Source organism: Myotis davidii, unplaced genomic scaffold (genome assembly GCF_000327345.1).
Source record: "Myotis davidii unplaced genomic scaffold, ASM32734v1 scaffold161, whole genome shotgun sequence".
Taxonomy (NCBI): domain Eukaryota; kingdom Metazoa; phylum Chordata; class Mammalia; order Chiroptera; family Vespertilionidae; genus Myotis; species Myotis davidii.
In genome coordinates this window covers 1,003,170-1,024,684 of record NW_006291567.1, presented here as the reverse complement: position 1 = coordinate 1,024,684, position 21,515 = coordinate 1,003,170, and the positions used below count along the sequence as shown (strand labels likewise).

The following is a 21,515-nucleotide window of genomic DNA, read 5'->3' as shown; positions in this document are numbered from 1 at the left end:
CAGCCCAGAAAGCATGCCCAGAGGTTCACCTTTCAGTGACTTCTGTATGTGTGTCTGGGCAATAATGTAAATTAAGATTTGGCTAGCAGTGATGAAAATGAAAGAAGGGGAGTAAAGCAGCCGGGAAATGCAGAGCAGTTAAAGAAGAGAAAACAGGAATAAAATAGAGCATGGTGAAGATGGCAGGTTGGTGCCAGCAGGCTCAGCAGTCTACATCAGGACTGCAGGACTAGGGGTCCAGGCCCTGGAAGCTGGGTACCGTGCCCCTCCCAGTTTCTGAAAGAAGATATGGGGTCTAACTCCACATGGAAACAGGATCAGTGGTTTGTAGCATGTGTTGACTTTCCCAGCCTGACCAAAGCTTTATCTTGGATTTGGGGAGGGTCTGGAAAGCCCCTTATCACCGCCCCCTTTACCAAACCCACTCTACTTCCAAATGGCTGCTGGATGACATAACAGAAAGAAGAGGTGACAGTTATTGAGGGCTTGACATATGTCAGGTAATCCACTATTTTTTAAGTGTTTAATTGGCACAACTCTGAGTTAGGTTATTACTGTTTTGCAGATGAGGAAACAGAATACTTAAGAGTACATAGCTAGTATCTGTTACACTAGGATTGGAACCCAAGCACTTGGACTCAGGATCTCCCTTTTTAACTACTACACCAAACTGCCCAGAGATCCTAGATTCACTTCCCTCCCGATGGGTTGTTCTTGTAGGGAGCTAGTGTTTTATGAGCAGGCTACCTGGTTGTAGCCAGGCTGGCCAAACTCCCAGCAGAGAGACAGATGGGGTCAAGTATCAGGGTACCTGCCAGCTTCTTGTTACACACTGGCCAGATCTGAATGCAGCAGAATTGGTTGCTCGCCCCTACGGAACAATGCCTGAAATGGATGTGAGGTGGAAATTCACCTCCCCAGCCTATCTTTAGTTCTACTGTCCTTTTGTGCTTTCCAGTACACATGGAGATTTGCCTTAATCTTATTTTGTTAGTTTTAGTATTTTTCTCTAGTGCTTTAAAAGGATCAGTATGCTTATAGATGTCACCTGTGATTGGAGGAGAAAGACTAGCTTAGTGACCCTGAAGATAAATGCCATTCCCCTTTCTGCTGCCATACCTGCTTCCTAATAGGTTTTTCTTCCTTAAATTTAAGCTGTTTTTATAGGATTCTGTGACAAATGCAACACTGTTGGAACAAACATTCTTTAACATCAGTAGGCTCTGTAATATGCTAAGTGCCTTTTTTATTCCCAACAAATTGGGGCAGGTTCCTGTTTAAAATGAGAATGAAGAAACATGCAGTCAATCTGTATTAGAAATGAGAACAGATAAGCAGCAGTCAACTAATAAGAAATTCCTGACAACTCACCTGATTTATGGATCTGTTGAGAATATGTTTGATCCTGCAAGTGTGTGCATTTGAGGCCATTGATTGTTGGTGTGCTGTGCCTGTGGTCTTGCCTAATCTCCCTTGGGTTCTGTTTTAGGGGCCTATACTAATGGAGCTGCAGACTTACCGTTACCATGGACACAGCATGAGTGATCCTGGAGTCAGGTATGGTCATGGGAAATATGAGCATGGTGTCTAAAGTGGGATGTGCTATGAATGGTGCTATTCACATGAAAAAGCAAAGCATTTCAACATTTGCTTTTGAAGTCAGACACTAGTTGGCTTCAAGTAAACTTGAGTTCTGGCTGGAAAGCAGTGCCTCCCAATAAAGTGTTTCCAATATAGAAAGTATTCTGAAAAATCCCTACTATATAATATCTACGTTAGCATGAGCAGCAATAAAATAAAATTGCCGAAATTTTTCCATAAAGCAGGTCCGATGGTGTAGTAAATTGGGGGGCATTACCCCAGATTCTTTTTCGTGGCATTATCTTTTCTAAAGTGAGAATTTGAAAATGTTCTAGCTGGTATGGAGTGGGGCCAGCTGGCACATGGGGCATTCAGTATGTTGAAATAGATGAGTCACAAAGAGATAGGGTACACTAGAAGGTAGGAGTTTTATGTGTCAATTAGTAGTTCTGGCATATAATGCTGTGGTCCCAGAGAGTGACACAGTAGTAGCAGATTTAGTCAAAGTAAGCCATAGCAAGCCTTTGAGTGTAGAGTGGAGGAATTCTAAGGGAAAATATAAAGAGCAACTTATATGGAAAAATGCACTTTATGTAATTCTTTTTTCAAAAAATGGTAGTCCTTTTAGTGTTATTTCAAGTAATGCGTGGGACAAGGATGTATTACAGGGATTCAAGAATTGGAAAACCTGTTATGCAAGTTTTTGCTGGCCACACTTCTCCAGGGTCTTAAGGGAGAAGAGAAAGGCACATTTATTTCCTGCTTGACATTCTACTGCTTCAAAGTCTGTGATTATCACTACCAAGAACCATCGCCACTGTCCCCACCTATGTGAAATTTAGAGCTCAAGGGAGTGAGACAGTTGACACAGAAAGAGTCTCCACTTTCTTCAGACCCTACCTCTAGATCAAAGATGCAGAGAAGACTTGGTCTCTGTGGTCACAATGCTGGGGAAGCCAGGTGAATTAATTGCCAGTATAGAGTTTTCTATAGAAGATATAAGCAGCTCTTACAAAATGGTAGGCTCAGTTCTTATGCTTTGAAAATACAATTCTGTCATTCCATCAGCGACATAGGTATTGATGAGCTCCATCTCAGCAACAAACTTCCATATATCACAGAACTCTTTGCTATACTGAAACTGTTCTTACCTACTTCTGTTTCTCTCCCTGTAGTTATCGTACACGAGAGGAAATTCAGGAAGTAAGAAGTAAGAGTGACCCTATCATGCTTCTCAAGGATAGAATGGTGAACAGCAATCTTGCCAGTGTTGAAGAATTAAAGGTATTGTTACTTTTGGTGGTTTAAAAGTGAGCTTTCCTTTCTGAGCAATCGATATTTCTCCACACAAAAATAGCTACCACTCCTCAGTGAACTACCTTATGGGAAAGTATCTATTATCACAGAACATTAGTCATATTGGCCAAAGCCTGTTAAAACCTCCCAAGAGCACAATTAGTTTTTCCTAGAAATATAGTTTGGTGATTATTTTTATTTTTTTAAATTCGTGTTTCTACACTAGGATGTGTGTGTGTAATTACTTTTTAAACATTTTTATTGATTTCAGAGAGAGGAAGGGAGAAGAAATAAAAACATCACTGATGAGAATCATCAATAGGCTATCGTCTGCACGCCCCCTACTTGGGATCGAGCCTGCAACCTGGGCATGTGCCCTGCCTGGGAATTCAAAACCTGACCTATTTCATAGGTTGATGCTCAATCACTGAGCCTCACTGGCTGAGTGAGGCTTTAAATGTTGAAGGCTTTAAAGTATAAGTACTTTAAATGTTGATGTTTGTACTACAAAATATTCCTGGGTATATCATTGTGTCACTTAGTTAAATAACATCTTTATAGCAGCTATTTATTAGTAGTAGAAGAATTGTGGTTATACTAGCAACAGGATCAGAGTACAACGACTTGGTACTTAAACTGTGTTTATTTAAAAATCTCGAACTGTAATCTGATTTTAGGAAATTGATGTCGAAGTGAGGAAAGAAATTGAGGATGCTGCCCAGTTTGCTACAGCTGATCCTGAACCACCTTTGGAAGAACTAGGCTATCACATCTACTCCAACGAGCCACCTTTTGAAGTTCGGGGTGCAAATCAGTGGATCAAGTTTAAGTCCATCAGTTAATGGGAGACTGCATGTAATGGATGGTTACATCTTCAGTGGGCTATTTGACAGCAACTATAAGGAACTCTTGTTGTTCTCACCCATAGAATGTATGTAGATTAAGGTAGTAATTGCATGCGGTTTATACAGTATTGCATTAAAGATTATGTTAGATTTATATAGGTCTAAATAGGTAACAGACTTTGCTTAACCTTCCTTCAGATTATTTCCTTAAAATAGTTCTATTTGATCTAGTTTATACACTATTTTAACAGGTACTTTTTAGTTATTGAAAGGAAAAACAATTCTTTGTATGCCTGTCCAATTCTGCCACCTTATTTTTTGGGGGTAGGGACTCATTCCCCCAGCTGGCCCAACCCCACAGCTAACAACAACGTACATTAATGCACACACACGCCTATAAGACAACATTTAGTTGTCTAACCAGGCAGTGGGTAGAAGGACAGTTCCATTTTTAAATAGGATTACTTCACAATCATTTCAAAGGTCAAATAACTTAAAGTGCAATTAACCAGTTACTATTAACTTATAACCTAAAACTGATTCCCAGCCTTTTTGTTAAACACCTATTGTTTTATCTTTGCAGCAAGTGCTATATAGGATGTGCTGATTTTTTGTTTTCAATTCTTCATGGTGTTTTATGTGTATCTGTATGAGAAACTTTAACAACAAAGATGTGGGCTCATTGCTCCCTCTGTCCCCTGGCTTTGCTGACTGATTAACCTTCATCTTGGGTCGCCGGGGCCCCCTGAGTCTGTCTTCTGTACTGGGAGGCTTCACTCCAGAGCCTGCAGAGGAGCCCACCACTACGAAACAAAAAGAAGAGTCTTCTTTAGAGTCAAAAGAAAACTTCAAAGCAACACCACAGAATACTTCTTTAGGAGCCCTTACAGCAAAAACTATATACACTATAGTATATAATTCTAGGCTTGTCTAGATTTCTTCTCTCGTTGTAAAAACTTAGTTAAAATAGAAATATGTTCTTTTTGCACATGGAGGTGACATTTGTGCCCCAGCAGGAGTGGGACATTGTCTTAGAGGTATATGCAGGCATGCTGATGTGAACAGAACAGCCCATTTAAGATGACATGGGAACCAGAATGTAGCTGCAATTTAAAACTTAGTTAAAATAGAAATATGTTCTTTTTGCACATGGAGTTGACATTTGTGCCCCAGCAGGAGTGGGACATTGTCTTAGAGGTACATGCAGGCATGCTGATGTGAACAGAACAGCCCATTTAAGATGACATGGGAACCAGAATGTAGGCTGCAATTTAAAGATATGTTTTGGTGTAGCATGGAATGGGGAGAGCGCTTATTTCGCCTTCCTGCTTTTCCTACATAGCCTTTGGCTTCTGCCATCTCTTGGCTTTACTCCCAACTTGAACCTGGGAAAACTACAGAGTTTAGAGTTTTCTAAGCCATAGAAAAAGGAATTAAGTTCAATGAAGGGGAAAAGGTAGCAGCACTTCGTTTTCTACTATATTTAAAAGGATAATCATATGAAAAAAGTTGTTTTCTATTGTACAAAATGTTCTGAGGCTGTTCTTACCGTAGACCAAGGTATCTGAGGTCTTCCTTAGTGATGTCATTCAGAATATCAGAAAGTTTGTAACCTTCATTAACAATCTGAAATACAGATCAAATACATAGGAAGTAAGCACCTTTGTGATAATAGCATAGGATTGTTTTTTGGGGTATAACTTTACCTTTTCAATAGAATTTGCATCTGCTCCTTGCATTTGCAACCAGTCTACAAGCTCTTGATATGTTCTCTGCTCATAAGACGATGCTGGGTTCTCTGTAGTAATTAGAAATTTGTTTTATTGTATATTGATGTGTAACAATAAAACTTGAACAGTGACAAGGAAATAAACTATTCCAGAATGTAAATGTGATGTGAAAAGGAAATGGATCGAGCCTGTCTCAGCTGCTCTAATACACAGTGTACAATAGTCCAGAGTCAAATAATCCTTACCTGTGACCTTTAGCTAGTTTGGAACTTGGTTATGTATCACTTTAAATAGTTATTCCCATCTCTAAAATGCCTTTTCTCAGGAGTCACATCCCTAACTGCACTGGAAATCAAAGGAGGAAGTATGTTTTAGTGGGATTTTTGTCTCAGGCCTCATACATTCACATTCCAAGAGGTAGCTGTAGCCCTTTTGTAAGCAGCACAGAATGAACAAAGCAGGTTTACTGAGGTGTAACTTATACAGTAAACCACCCACTTTCTTTGCAGCAAAGTCATGTGACCATTACAATCAAGATACAGAAATGTCTATCACCCCAAGATATGTAGCAAGGAGCCACATCTTTTGTAATCAATCCCCCCTGCCCATTCTGATTTGTTTTCTGTCCCTATAGTTTTGCCTTTAACAGAATGTTATGTAAATAGTCTATATTTATGGAGTCATAGTATATAGCCTTTTGAATCTGGCTTCTTTCACTTAGCATAACACTTTTGCGAGTCATTCTGTTTTTAATGTACCAGTAGTTCCTTTTTATTATTGATTAGTATTCCAGAATCTAAAGGAATACTTAGTGATTAATTAGAAAATAATTAAATTTTGTCATGGTTAACTAGAATATTAGCTTTTAATTTTTATTTTTTATGTTAATCCTCACCTGAGGATATTTTTCCATTTATTTTCAGGGAGAATGGAAAAGAGAGGGAAAGACAGAAACATAAATGTGAGAAAAACATCGATTGGTTGCCCCCTGCACAAGCCCCGACCAGGGCCGGGGAGGAGCCTGCAACCAAGGTACATACCCTTGACTGGAATTGAACTTGGGACACTTTGATCCTCAGGCCGATGCTCTATCCACTGAGCAAAACTGGCTAGGGCTAGAATATTAGCTGTTAAATTGTCTCTCAGAATTAAGTCAGAGCAAGTAGAAAGTCACTCACCATTAGATCTTAATTGTGACTGAAAGTCACACAATTGTTGACTTTGCTGTTGTAGGCTTTGCCATATAAGATTCTTGTATGCTTTCTCTGTTTGAAGTAGTTTTTTCAAAAGTCTGGTGTAAAAAAAAAAAAAAATCATTCCAGAGAGTCTAACACCATTCAGTTCAACTCAAATATGTCTTTAACATTAGAGATTGAGAGAAAAAAGCACAATCCCAATGGTCAGTATAGTTTCTTCAAAGTTTTGTGAACAGGTTTCAGTCTGCACATGAGTAAATTCCTTGTTTCCTCCCCTTGAAAAAAAAAGACTCTGGGTGGGAGTATATTTTTTCTCAAAATATGCTATGAACCAAGATAACCCAGTGGAACTCAGCCAGAATGATCTGATAACTTTAACTTGTCTTCCCTAAGTCAGGTTAAGTTACTGAAACCAGAAGTCAAGCTCTTTCCTCCTCTCATGGGACTAAGCCGAGGAGATAGAAACCTGCTGTACAGGAACTGGTCTCACAGATGCTCATACAGACCAGTTATTCCCAGGCAATATCACTTTGGGCAGTAGGTACCATCTTCCTGCTCTGCCCCCAAGACAGCTAAAGCACCTCCATACTGCAAGGATAGTCATGCTTTGTAGGGATTTAATGTTTATCAGGCATTTGCAATTGTGCTGGCTGCTATTTACTAATTCCTAATTCTACAGAGACTGGTAACATATCAACAGTGGAGAATAACCTTTGAACCTATATACAATATTCTTTCGAATTGGTAATTACAAACTTTATCAGAAAAACATTTTTTAAAGTGCTAAGTATTACTATCAACTTTCACATTTGTCATATTTCAAAAACTTTAACAATTTTGCCACCACCACGAGTTCATTAAGACTCCAGGTCTTTCTAAAAAAATGATTAGATCTGCCTAAGATTCAATGTTAGAGATCCCTAGGGGTGTATACAGCTTCTGTTCCAAAATATGTACACCTGGCACCTAATCGCTCCCCATTAAATATTAACATTATGGATGATCATGGGGCAAAAAAAGCATCATTTGGAACCAATACCAACTAGTTTTCTATAGCTGTGGCTTATATTTTTCATAAATCCATTGATGATATGATTCCCCTAGTACAAACAGGAATCATTTTATTAAGCACCTACTATGTGCCAGGAAGTGAATAAAACAGACCGGCTCTTGGGGGACCCTCATAATAGTGCCAGGTTCCCTTGGCTGGGAAGGCAGTCCATGAATGCCTGCCGAGGGATCATGATAAACCACAAGGAAGAGATTCAAAGAGGTAAGGTCAAACTTCCTTGAGGTCAGGGTTATGGGCCAACTGCCATAGTAGAGTGCTAACCAGTCCTCAACTTGGCTACTTCTGTAGGGGTGGGCTGCAATGTCCACTGCTGTACCCACAGGCCATGCCAGGGTTCCTATCTGGCAAAAAGACAGAAAACTCCAAGATGCTGCTGCCTTTAATATGGCTAAGTGCTGTGCGGCCTGGATTTCCAATATTAAAGAAAGGGAGGCATTTAACCTGTCCATTGAAACTGAGAATACCCCTTTGCCCAGTTCCCTAGTGGTGATTCTTTTCTGAGACCGGGGTGAAGCACACAGCAACTAAATCAATTGCCTTGCTGGTCCAGGTCATTGTTCCACCCTTACTGACCTGCCGGTTTCCTGCCTCAGACTGTCTAGCTGGAGGCTCAGATCCTGCTGGAGATCCTGATACTGGGCTTGCTGGACAAGTGCTGAAGTGGGTTTGGTACCTCCATGTATTGCATGTGCTTCACTTCCAGGTGGGTCTGCTGGGGGACCATCCTGGTCCACCTCATCTGGGTCCTCATTCATCTCTTCTGTTTCCTCGGTGGCCTCAAAGTGGGCTTGGAGCTCTGCGCAATCATGGAAGAAGAAGAAGACAGGACCACAGTTCAACAAGACCAGAGGAACAAAAAAGCTTTTATGTTCCTCTCTGGATTTCGCTCCTTCCAACAAGACCAGAGCCTCCTGTAGCTTTTATGTCCCAATACAGTGTTGTACTGACAGGGCCAGCAAACAGGGCTGTTCAGAAGCTGGCCCTGCCAATGCAACACTGTATTGGGATTGGGATTTTAAAAATGGAGAGGAACTATTTCACTCAGTTCTTGGCAGTGCCAAAGTGATCACCCCCAGTTTAAAGATGAGGAAACGGGGGTTTAAAGATGTTAGGTTAGCTAGCCAAGGGGAGTTTTAAAAAGGTACAACTAGGCTTCCAACCTGGCCTGTGTACATTTACTACAGAAAGGTGCCTACTTGGAGCAGGGAGTAATGGAGTCCTGGGGATTAAAGAGCTTCTCCCGGAAGCTAGAAGCTGAGCAGGGCTCTCATGCATTCAGGGGAGCAGGCAAAAGACGGAAGGAGCAAAATCCAGAGAGGAAATGGCAGTGTCAACACAAGTGTTACAAACCTTCCTTTGCAGGAAGAAGTCACCACAGAAAGAGAATCAACTTGAATAGTAAGCAGCTCTAACACAGAGTTGACAAGAGCAAAAGATCTAGAGTTACCACACGGTGATTCTGAGGAGAAGGCACCATTCAATTCTCAACCAACCAGCAAGTGTTCCTAAGGATGCATTGTAGCATTTATGCTAACTTTTAGCATAAGTTAGTGTCATGAGTTTAGTGTCGGTTAGGCACAGAAATACAGCGCAGGAGAAATTCTTAGAATCAGAACCTTAGCCCCATAGGGTTTGTGATAGTATTGCTTTATTGCAAGGAAGTATAGCCAAGATGTGAAAGAGAACACAATTGTTGAGCATAGGGGATAGACATTTCTGGTCTTTTCCATAGCCTGAAGCCAACCTTGACTGAGAAGCAGGCACTTACCTGAGATAAGAATGATGACTGCAGCCATCACCACTCGCTGGATGATGATATCCATCACACACAGCCACTGGATGTTAATAAAGTGGTACCTCAACATTCTACTCACCTATAAAACACAAAAATGCAGATTTCTGGTCCACTGTACTTCTAAGAAATAAGTTTTTACTAATTCTAATTTCTACTCTCTGAGATAGAGTGTTCACCATTCTGCTCTGCATTTCTACCCTACTTCTGTTTCTTCTGGACTGAGTCTCCAAGCTGACCCTAAGTCAGCGGTTCTCAACCTGTGGGTCGTTGACCCCTTTGGGGGTCGAACGACCCTTTAGGGATTCCCTTGAGTGTGGCTCTTCCACAAAACACTACATGCGGGCGCGCACGTACAATGCGATTGAAACTTCGTGGTCACACTCAAGGGGCCAGCGAGCCGCAGTTTGCCGACCACTGGCTAGGAGATGAGTATGGTGATCAAATCTACTGCACTGGGCCTCTTCATTGTTTATTCACTGAGCACTTATGAAACCTCAGGCTCTGTGCTGGAGGCTTGGGACACCAAAGCTCAGGCAGACATGGTCTCAGACCTGAAACAACTCCTCTGTTTGGGCAGACACAAGCTTAAACCCCAAATCTATTCAGCTGGCAAATGCTACTTGTTCCCAAATCCTGCACTCCTGCGATTTGTGGCCAAATGCAATTGACCTATTCACCTGCAATTGCATATTCAATGTTTAAAAGAACTGAAACCCAGATTCGGGTGTCAACAGGTGAGAAGAGATGGGGACTGTGAAAGAAGATGGTAATTTAACCCCATGGGATTGGCTATGAGCTGCTTCAATGGGCCTCCTGCTTTCTGGTATGTTCTCTAGGGCCACATAGAGTACTTACAACATTCTGAAATCCAAACAGTATCAGATGTATCTGACTGAGTAAAAAGCTGTCGAATCCCAGGACCACTTTTAGCTCTGATATCCTGGATGCCATCACTCCATTCTCCTCGGAGTGGATGAAGTCCCTCAGGATCCCAATTATGTGCTTGATGTGGTCGACTGAGAGATGTGGTTCTTCCGAATTCTAAACACACACACACACACACACACACACACACACACACACACACACACACACAAAATCACTTTCATTGAGTAAGTCCGAGAGACGAAGCAAAATTCAAGAAGTATTGTGGGAAACTAGATTAACTAGATTGTCCATTGTGCATTTGCTAAAGAACTGTGGCTGCCTCAGGTGAGATGGAATCTCTCTTCCTGGAATTCTCTCCATCTTTTTGGTTAGAGGGTTATGTGCCCCTCCCCCCCACCTCCTCGCTGGCTCCCACACTCATGCCACTCATCCCACACTCAGCCCGCCTAGGGATGTTTCTGGCATCCCGTTTAACTCCTTTTAAGACCCTGCCTTGAACAAGGCTTTCTCAAAAGGGACAGAGTGGGGGCAGTGCCCTCTTCCTGAAAGGACCTTTCCTTATCTAAAATAACCTCCCTAAACTGGCTGCTCTAGAGCAGGTTCAAGGGCTCAGAGCTCCTGGGCTTTGTGCTGCCATTTGGCTTATTTGCCACCAGGTAGCATCACTGACCCAGGCATGGCCGGATTCACTGCAGTGTTAGGCACATGTTTTCAGCAGTTTCTCCCCACCTCCCATGTATTTTGTTTTGTTGGGGGGATGGACATTGGGAAATACTTATGGTGATTATTGTAACTGCAAATGTTCCAGGGTAGCACGAACCTCAGTACCACTGGACCTCTCTGGGACCTGGACACACTCCCCCCAGCCTGTACCTGAAACAGGTACTCCTGCAGGTTGGAAGTCAACAGGTCCTGCCCATCCCAGAGGATTCTGCATAGGAAGGCACGACACTCTTGTTCCTGGTGCAGCTGGAAGAGATCCAGGTCCCTGTCCTCAGGGTTCAAGGCTGAGTTCTGGTCTTCTGTGCTCAGGTCTTCTGTGATCCAGCTGTCATCCTGAACCCTGTGGACAAACACAGGTGACAAACAACCCCTGTGTCCTGAGCAAAGCTGGTATTCTAGGACCCCATGGGGGAGGAACTAAGAGGTGACTCTGCAGTGTCAACTTCAAGAAGATAAAATTACAGGAGGCAGGCTGATGGAGGAGAGATGCAGTGTGTTTTCTCTCTTAGCAGCAGTGTTGGGAGAGGGTGGGTAAAGGGGGAAGGGAGACGGAAGGGAGAGGAGGGGATTAAAGGGATAATGAGGGGCAACTGGGGAGGCAGAAGGGGCAAGGGAAGAGGGGGCGGGAGAAGAGGGCAAGAGACCAGAGAGAAGGAGACAAGGGAAGGAGGGAGATGTAAGAGGGGGAAGACCAGTGAGAGAACACACTGCCCTCCCCCTTGCATTGTTGACCCCCTGCCACCCTACAGATCCAGCAGAAAGAAACAAAAGCCCTTCAAGTCCATCTGATTTTGACCCAGAAGGTATTTTGTAACCACCCCACCCCTCCGTCACCCCATGAATGAGCAGCTCTCACAGGCCCACAGCAGGACAGGGTAGATAGTACCTGAGCAGGTTGCAGAGCCCATGCATGGACTCCCAGGCATTCTCTAACCTGTTGAGCTGGGCGTCCAACTCCAGGGGGCCAGGGTTATGTTCTTTGCTGCTAGAGCCCACGAATTCCCCCAATGCGCCCATGGTCAAGGCAGTGACCTGGGAACCTGTTGTGTGGGGGCAAACATAAAGGGGCAGAGGCTCAGAAAGTTAGGGGTAGGCTTAGAGAGGGAGTGTGCAAAAGGGAGGACTCAGAGATTGAGGAAGCTGAAGGAGAGGCTCACACAGGAGGAGGAGGATGCTGTGGGGGTCCGAAAACAATGCTGGAAGGGAAGCTCAGAGAGAGAGGATGGAAGCTCAGAGAGGGACAATACTAAGGTAGGAGACTCAGGAAAAATGCTGGGGAAAGGATCAGAGGGAAGTTGCTTGCGGGGTGGGGGCTCAGAGAGGGAGGATGCTTATGGGGAGGCTCAGAGAGGAACAACACTAAGGTGGGAGACTCAGGAAAAATGCTGGGGAAAGGATCAGAGGGAAGTTGCTGGGGGGGGGGCGCTGCTCAGAGAGGGAGAAGGGGGAGCTAAAACAGGATGGAGGCTGAGGGATCAGTGAGGGAGAATGTTTGTAGAGGCTCTGAGAGGGAGGAAGAAGGCTCAGAGAGAGAGGCAGTAGGCTGGGAGGATTGTCCACTCAGAAAAAGATGTAGAGTCTCAGAGAGGACACATGCTTGGGCTTGCTAAGACTGCTGCTCTAACTGCAAACAAATGCCCAAAGATCCTGGTGAAATGTATCTTCTGCTTCAGCAGGTCTGTGATGGGCCTGGGGTTCTGGGTTCTAACCAGCCCATGGGAAACACTGATGTATCTAGTTATGCTCTGAGAACAAGATGCTGAGACACTCTGTCCTGCAGTCAGATTCCATCTACACCCGGGAAAAGAGAACAAAGGGCTTCCTTCGCAGGAGTTACTCTTAAGTCATTGCCAGCAGGACTTATTGCCCTAGAAGGGGTCACTTAGCTATAATGGGCTGTGGGCTATAAGACATCCACTATAGGCAAACTCCTCTGACATGCCCTTTAAACAAAGTCAGGAGCCATGTAAGGCAATAGGCCAGGCTCCAAAAATGAAATGCCAGGCCCTGCAGGTGGGGAAGACATAAAACTCCAGCTAGGGCCCCTCTGGCATCCTTCCTTGGCACAATCCCCAAAAAGATTTTAACAAGGTGGGTGGCATCACTGTCACCTATGGGGCTCCCTATGTCCTTGTCAGGAAATCACATTCATTGGTTGTGTTTGGACAGCCCCATGCCTGCTGCACCACCCCCATGACTATTCTATGAAAATAGGCAGTGTGGCTCCCTTAGCACTATGGAGAACTGGCACTCTTTGAGCAACAGAGAACCCAGGGGCCCAGGGGGTCACCCAACTGTCCTAGTAGGCCTCACCTGATGGCTTGAAAACAATTTGGGTCTTCTTGCCCTTGTTCACCAGCCTTAAGAAATCCTTCTTGAGCAGGTCAGCGGCAGTGGGACGTTTGTAGGGATCGGGCTCAAAACAGGATAAAAGGAAGACTCTGGCTTCAACTGAAAGGACTTCTGGAATCTCAGGGTGGATCTTAAACAACCCCACCTGCATTTTGAGGGAGAGGTGACCAATGTGACAGTGAGGCCTCAGGGAAAACAAATGTATACACCTTCAATACAAAGCTCTGAGGGGCTGGGGATGGATGAAGCATAGCAGCCTCAATGATTGGTACCCGTGTCCAAGCCACAATGGCCTCTTGGGACTTTGCCCAGCAGATTGTGGAGAAAATGATGCTGGAGCAGTTTCAGAGCCTAGGCCTTAGGAGACCTTGGGGCTTCTGTTGCAGTCCTTTCAGAGCCCTGAGACCACTATGCTGGGGGAACACCCAGGGTGAAGGGCCATGTGGACGAGGGCCTCCAAGAGCATCCTGCCCCAGCCAAGCCAGCACATGATTGAGTCTGGGTAAGACCAGAGGGAGAGCCAATGGTTAGCCCACAGAATCATGGGAAATACAAAGTGGTTGTTTTTAGCTTCTATAGTGTTGGGGTGGTTTGTTACACAAAAGATACCTGAGATGAGCCCGGGACCGTAGTCTGCAGCAGGATGCTCTAACTGAGGGGGCTCAGAGGTATCTGTGGTCTGTTCCCTGATGCACAGGATCCCCAAAGGACGGCCCACTCAACTTTAAGTGCATTCACAGCCCCAATCCCCCTCTTCCAGCTGCAAACCATGTGCAGACCAAAACTGGAGCTGGTACCTCATGGCCCACACCCTTATCCCCCTGGGGTACAACTGGCTGAAGGAGAGGCACTGCCCTTTCCTCTTCAGGCTCCTGCTACAGTTTCTGCTTCAGCTCCCACTTCTGGCCAGCTCATCCTTGTCCTGCTAAAGACTCTCTGTCCCTGTGGCTTGGAGGAGAGCAGGAGTTGGGGCTGAGCTGTCACGTCAATGTGACATGAGAATGCTTCCACAAGTCCTGCTCATCCATCTTGCATAACGGTGCCCATCAGGGGTGACTCCCCTTAGAGGACTTTTTGTCTTAAAAGTTCATAATCTTCCCTGCATCTTTTTAGAGCCCAGATGACAAGCCCTGGGTGTAATCCCCTCTTGACTCCAGATTCACCCCATTCCCAGCTTCCTGGCACCCCCAGGGGGCTGGCCTGGCCTCCTTTGCTCCCCTAAGTGAGATCTGGGTACTGCAGAGAATGGCCTTTTGACTTCTCATACCCAAGTTCCTTGACCAGGGTGCAGTAACCATCTCTGATGCCCTGCTTATTGTGGGCTGGAGAGTTTGGGTTGGGGGAGAGGGAGTGGGAAATTACTAACCAATGGGGATAAGGGTTCAGTTAAGTAAGGTGGGAAAGTTCTAGAGAATTGCTGTACAACATCATACCTGGAGTCAATAAGACTGTACTGTGTACTGAAAAGTTTGTTAAGGAGTAGATCTCACATTAAGTGCTCTTACAACAATAAAGTAAAATATTGAAAATAAGTTCTGGATTTTGAGAACACTAAAGCTGGATGGAATTGAACCCCCAAGATCTGAAATGCAGGGTTCATTACAGTTAGCATTTTTACCTGAGAGGTGGGGGCATGAGGGCACTAGGGGGACCAGAGACAAAAATTCAGAACAAGAACCCAAAGTAAGGGGTGGCTCGTCACCTGGGTCTCAGAACGAAAAGAGCAAACATGGATGGCACCCTGGCAGTACATTACTTTTTAAGGGCACTTTGCTGTTAACGCAAAGGTCCTGTTTTAGTTTCACAGGGATGCCATAACCAAGTACTACAAAGTGGGTGGTTTACAAGAACAGAAATCTAGTCTCATAGTTCTGAAGGCTAAATGTCTGAAATCAAGGTGTCAACACAGCCAAGCTCGCTCTCTGAAGGCTCTAGGGTAGAACCCTTCCTGTCTTCTTCCCAGTTTCTGGTGGTGGCTGGCAGTGCTTGGCGTTCCTTGGCTTTCAGATGCATCATTCCGATTTCTGCCTCCACTCTCACAAGACCTTCTCTGTCTCCTCACAACATCTTCACTCTGTGCCCAAATTTCCACTTTTTATAAAGACACTAGTCATATAGGATTAGTCCCATATAATTGATCCCATTTTAACTTGTTATCTCTGTAAAGACTCTATTTCCAAATAAGGTCACATTCTGAGGTGCTAGGGATTAGATGTTCAATATATTATTTTTTTGGAGGGTACAATTAAATTCTTAATAGTCATTTTGGGGGGAAAACAAATCCTTTTATTTAAGACACTTCCCAGAAGTTTCTTGAAAATTTCCTAAAGGATTCTAGAGATACCAGAAATAATTTCTACAGCCTTTGCAAATAGAACATAGGGGATGTTATTTACTAGTAGCTTTCTAGATAGGAAAAGATGGCGACGTAGGTAAGCGCCTGTACTCGCCGCCTCCCATAACCACATCAAAATTACAAAATACAGAACAACCATCATTCAGAACCACCTTAACTCTGGCTGAATAGAAGTCCTACAACTAGAGAGGTAAATAAGAAAGCACATTGAGACTGGTAGGAGGGGCAGAGGTACAAAACAGGCTGGTCCAACACCCACATGTGACACTTTTTTTAATCAGGAGGGAGATGGTCTCTGCAGAGCCAGCTCCTGAGGAACAAGGGGCCCCATACCCACACCAGAGCCCCCCATCCCAGGGTTCCAGAGCTGGGAATAGAAGTCCCCATTAACTACAGGCTGTACAAACCAGGGTATTAAAGCTCAGTGACAAGGAGGCTGCCAGATGTTCCGCTCTATCCACTGAGCCAAACAAGTTAGGGCAAGATGTTCCTTTTAAAGGGCCGGCGCACGAACTGAACTTACAAGGTCCTGCTTCCTCTGAGCTCCAATATTAGGGTGAGGCTCTGGTGGACCCAAACACATACAGGGAGGAACTGGACTGTCTGGAATTGGGGCAGGAAATCAAGGGGCAGCTTTCACAGACAGGGGTACTCCAGGGGCCATTGTTCATGTGCTGGGGCCTCCCCCATCATAGAGCTGACTAGAAGCCATATCTGTTTGCTCCTGCTCCACCCTAGTGATTCCCTGAGACCCTGCCCCATCCAATTTGCAGCCCCACCCAACCTGTTTGCAGTGGCTTTGGCATATAATGACCTGTCCTAGTTTAGACTTCAGACTTTGCTAAAATCTCTTAAACAAGCGTGCCCCAAACCTATCAATAAAAGGCCGAAGACCTGGCACTAGCACCAGCCTGCCTTGCTTCACAGGTGAGCCTTGCCTGGGCACCTCCAAGCCAAATACAAATAGCTCCTTTAGGTTGGCCCCAGGCAGTGGATGACTTTGCATCTCCCTGGAAGCCCTAGAGCCAGCGCACCTGATGGAAAACTTCATATCATAGCATATTACAACTCTATACATCCATAAGTGACACACTTAAGGGGAAAACTCAGTGTGCACCAAAGCCCCACTGAAGCAAGTCCTGCTCCATAAAGGTGTTTCCTGCATAGCAGCTGTCCCACCATAGCTGCAGCTGGTCCTCACAGCCAATTGGCCTGGAGGTCAACTCCTCCCAGTGATGCCAACACAATCAAGGCTCAACTACAAGACTATGCACACAGCCCACACAGGGACACACCTAAGCTCTACCTAATAAACAGAAACAAACATAAGGAAGCAGCCAAAATGCTGAGACAAAGAAACATGCCACAAATGAAAGAAATAAAGCAAGCAAACTACTGGATACAGAGTTCAAAACCATGGTTATAAGGTTACTCAAGAATCTTCATGAAACTTTCAAGGATCTTAGTGAGACTGTCAAAGACATGAAAAAAAGACCAGTCAGGAATTAAGCATACATTAACTGAAATAAAGAATAATTTACAGGGATTCAACAGTAGAGGATTCTGATAATCAAATCAATGATTTGGAATAGGAGGAAGCAAAAAACACCCAATCAGAATAGCAAAAAGATAAAAAAGAATCCCAAAATAGGAAGAAAGTGTAAGGAGCCTCTGGATCAACTTCAAGCATACCAACATTTGCATTATGGGGGTGCCAGAAGGAGATGAGAGAGAGCAAGATATTGAAAACCTTTCTGAAGAAATGACAGAAAACTTCCCTCCCTGATGAAAGAAATAAACTTACATGTCCAGGAAGTGCAGAGAATCCCAAACAAGAGGAACCCAAAGATGCCCACATCAAAACACATCATAATTAAAATGCCAAAGGCTAAAGACAATGAGAGAATCTTAAAAGCAGCAAGAGAAAAGCAGTTAGTTACCTACAAGGGAGCACCCATACGAATGGACCGTCAGCTGATTTCTCAACAGAAACTTTGTGGGCCAGGAGGGAGTGGCAAGAAATATTCAAGGTGATGATTAGCAAGGACTTACAACCAAGATTACTCTACCCAGCAAAGCACTCATTTAGAATTGAGGGTCAGATAAAGAGCTTCATCAACAAGGAAGAGGAAGAAGAGGAAGAGGAAGAGGAGGAGGAGGGATTAAAAATATGAACAATAAAATGGCAACAAACACATATGAACAATAAGTGAACAGACTGTCAAACTACAGCAGAAAGGCTGGGGAAGGCTGGGGAGGGTTGGGGTGGAGGTTAGAGATCAACTGAAGGACTTGTATGCATGCATATAAGCATAAACAATGGATGCAAGACATGGGGGGGTGGGGTGAGGGCATGTGCCAGGGGGCAGGGAGGCTGAGGAAAGGTCAATGGGGAAAAAAGAGACATATGTACTACTATTTGTAATACTTTAAACAATAAAATAAAATTTAAAATATGAACAATAAAATGGCAATACATATCTATCAACAATTGAATCTAAAAATCAAAATAAACAAATGAGAAATCTAATGAACAAAACAAACTGGTGAATAAAACAGAATCAGAGGCATGGAAGCATGGAACAGACTGATGAATCTCAGAGGGAAATGGGTGGGAAGAGATTCACCAAAGATCTTACCTATGGACATAGGCAGTAAGGTGGTGAAGGCCTGGGGCGGATTGGGAACCGGGTGGAGGCGGGGCATTGGGGGGAAAAAGAGGGACATCTGTAATACTCTCAACAATAAAGATTGAAAAGAAAAAGAAAAAAAACATTACCTTCACACCTTCAAAAAATAGTAGCTATCTAGTTTGCACTGAAAACTGACCTTACATGCCAACCTAAAAACCTCAATATATTTTCAAAGACTTTGTATAGATAATTAGCTAACCTCCTCCTCTTTTTCTTAAAGAGTACCCTTCAACATTTCATGTAATACTGGTTTGGTGGTTGATGAACTCCTTTAGCTTTTGTTTGTCTGGGAAGCTCTTTATCTGACCCTCAATTCTAAATGAGAGCTTTGTTAGGTAGAGTTATCTTGGTTGTAGGTCCTTGCTATTCATCACTTTGAATATTTCTTGCCACTCCCTTCTTGTCCTATGTATGAATTGAGCAAGTCACAGCCTCCAGACAGGTTTTCTGAGTGATGCAGGAATTTGGCCAATCAGAAAGCAGTCAGCCATGGCTCTCAGGTGGACCCTGATGTTTTTCTTAGCACCAATTATTATTTATTCCAAGGCCCGTGACTGAAGCAGCAGGTAAGATCTTCAATGGGCCCAGCTGGCTCCACCATGGATAGACATGAAAGGACTGGGGAAGGTCTCTGTTGTCCTCCAGTCCTGGTGTTCAGGATCTTATTGGGACTGCAGGTGCCAAAGGATACTCATCGACTTGAGTCTTTAGATTTGGAGCTTCCTGACAGTTACTGGGAGGGTGGGGAGCTCTGAGAACCTTCTGTAGGGGGCTGACCTGAGGAGAGCAGCCACAGCAACTACAGCACCATGAGCTGGACTCAGCACATGGGCATAAAGCTGCACTCATGCCTTTCAGTTCTTTCTAGCAAAGAGGCTAAACTGGAGGCCTGGCAGAGATGAATAGCAAGGATCTACAATAGCAGGTAGGCTGAGAAGTAGGAAGAAAGAAATCACATTCTGGAATTACATTCCATCAAGCTGCTTTCAGGCACTGTAACTTCACTGTCCAAAAGCAGTAGCCATTTGACCTTTTGCAATCCCCCAGTTCCTTGTTAGCCTTGGGACAAACAAAAAAGCCCAAACAGAAGGTCAGTGCTAGTAACTAACTCTTAAAGCTATAGCGCTCTTCATCTTTTCCAAGTGTACATGGAGTCACAAGCCACAGACCTGACTTTGGACACACAGAGCTGTCCTGGCATCAGCTTTCCTTGGAGACTCCATCAATCATGTCTTTTCCTCAAGGGAGCATGCCCAGTGGTAAAACCCCACCTACAGTGGCCAATGGTCCTATGTAGGATGACAGTTATTTCTGTCTTAGCAGATTGCCTATAATGCATATCCCATTCTGGTTGAATGCTTTTTCAATAACTATAGGCCCGGTGCATGAAATCTGTGCATAGGTAGGTCCCTAGGCCTGGCTAGAAATCAGGGCCGAGGCCGATTGGGTCCTTCCAGCTGCCAGCCAGGGCCTCCCTTCCCTGGCTGCTGGCTGTCGGCTGCCGCCTTCCTTCATTCTGTGCTGCACATGGGTTGCTCTTCCTGTTAGTCCTGGGAGGGTTTTATTTATTTATTAATTTTTAAAATTACTTCTAGGAAGGTATTTAGAACAACAAAGGAAACATCATTGGATACCCAAAGTTCCACCTTTTCCAAATCCGCTGAGAAACCTGTTCTCCAAAGACACAGACCCATGTGGCCTTTGAGCTTTACCCAGTATAAGGGTAAATACAGATTCCAACTAAGAGGCTTAATTCTCCCCACTGAAAATAAGGGAAGAGGTACTCCTCTTTTCTTAGAGCATTTACTTTAGAAAACTTGTCAGTCAGTTCTCTGTCTCTTTGAGACGTATGTCAATATTTTAAAAAGCTAAGTTAAGCCTCTTTCCAGGAATGTTTTTCTCAATGACTCATGAGCCATCTCTTTGAATGTCATCAGCGAGGAAGATGATGCCTCAATCTATTGGAGGATAGGAGCCCAACTTCAGTGACACCTCACTCCAAAGCTATTTCATGTCTTTAAGGTCTGAGTTATTTTTCCTTTGGGTGAAGCCCATTAGCTAACACAGATGGTCACCCCAACGAATCTCTGGTGAGCGATTATAACCAATGGTGTTATCCAATTCTTACCCCTAAGGACTAGCTAGCTTTTCTCAAGAACACGGAAAGGGTTGTACTGCTTGGCTCAATAAAAAGATGACAGTTATTTCTGTCTTAGCAGATTGCCTATAATGCACATCCCATTCTGGTTGAATGCTTTTTCAATAACTATAGGCCCGGTGCATGAAATTTGTGCATAGGTAGGGTCCCTAGGCCTGGCTGGAAATCAGGGCCGAGGCCGATTGGGTCCTTCCAGCTGCCAGCCAGGGCCTCCCTTCCGTGGCTGCTGGCTGTTGGCTGTTGCCTTCCTTTGTTCTGTGCTGCCCCTTGGTGGTCAGCACACATCATAGTGAGCGATTGGTCTCCTGGTTGAACTCCCATGTGGACAATTTGCATAGTAGTCTTTTATCTTTATAAAGAGGCAGGGTCCATAATGTCCAAAATGACCAAATGAACGACCAAACACCAGAAGTCAGTCCTGCAGTCAGTGCTGGGTCACTGCCGAGGGGGCTGCGGATCAGGCCCAGAGAGAGAAGCAGGGTCTGATCCATAGCCTCCATGGCAGCCGTTGATCAGCCCTTGCCTCTCTTTATCTCTGGGCCTCCCCAGCAGCCATGGGGGCTGCTGATCAGCCCTGCCTCTCTGATCAGGTCTGGATATAGGCCTGGAGATGCAGACTGGCATAGAAACCGACCAATCAGAACCAAATCTGGGTGAACTGCAAGGAGCCAATGGCTGCCTAGGAGGTGGAGCTTTTGACACTGACTGGCATAGAAACTGACCAATCAGGACCAAATCTGGGTGAACTGTGAGGAGCCAATAGCTGCCTGCCTAGGAGGCGGAGCTTTTGACACTGACTGGCATAGAAACCGACGAATTAGAACCTAATT

General features: G+C 44.4%; 2 protein-coding genes across 2 annotated transcripts in view; one reads left to right on the top strand and one right to left on the bottom strand.

Annotated features, from left to right (window-relative positions):
- The window catches only part of PDHA1 (pyruvate dehydrogenase (lipoamide) alpha 1), a gene marked incomplete at its 5' end in the record, with an annotated part of 9,462 nt that extends 5,586 nt beyond the window's left edge, over positions 1–3,876 (top strand). The window contains 3 exons of the mRNA XM_006765135.2: positions 1,490–1,557; positions 2,757–2,865; positions 3,555–3,876. Of these exons, the coding sequence (XP_006765198.1) occupies positions 1,490–1,557; positions 2,757–2,865; positions 3,555–3,719 (342 nt within the window). The remainder of the gene's footprint in view (positions 1–1,489; positions 1,558–2,756; positions 2,866–3,554) is intronic.
- A 529-nt stretch (positions 3,877–4,405) lies between these two features.
- MAP3K15 (mitogen-activated protein kinase kinase kinase 15) overlaps positions 4,406–21,515 on the bottom strand; it is a 76,250-nt gene continuing 59,140 nt past the window's right edge. Inside the window, exons 20-29 of the mRNA XM_006765134.2 lie at positions 13,440–13,623; positions 12,013–12,166; positions 11,277–11,466; positions 10,371–10,556; positions 9,489–9,594; positions 8,294–8,516; positions 6,631–6,743; positions 5,429–5,520; positions 5,272–5,348; positions 4,406–4,525 (exon numbers count right to left, since the gene is read on the bottom strand). Coding sequence (XP_006765197.1) covers positions 4,438–4,525; positions 5,272–5,348; positions 5,429–5,520; positions 6,631–6,743; positions 8,294–8,516; positions 9,489–9,594; positions 10,371–10,556; positions 11,277–11,466; positions 12,013–12,166; positions 13,440–13,623 — 1,413 coding nt within the window. The 3' untranslated portion in view covers positions 4,406–4,437. The remainder of the gene's footprint in view (positions 4,526–5,271; positions 5,349–5,428; positions 5,521–6,630; positions 6,744–8,293; positions 8,517–9,488; positions 9,595–10,370; positions 10,557–11,276; positions 11,467–12,012; positions 12,167–13,439; positions 13,624–21,515) is intronic.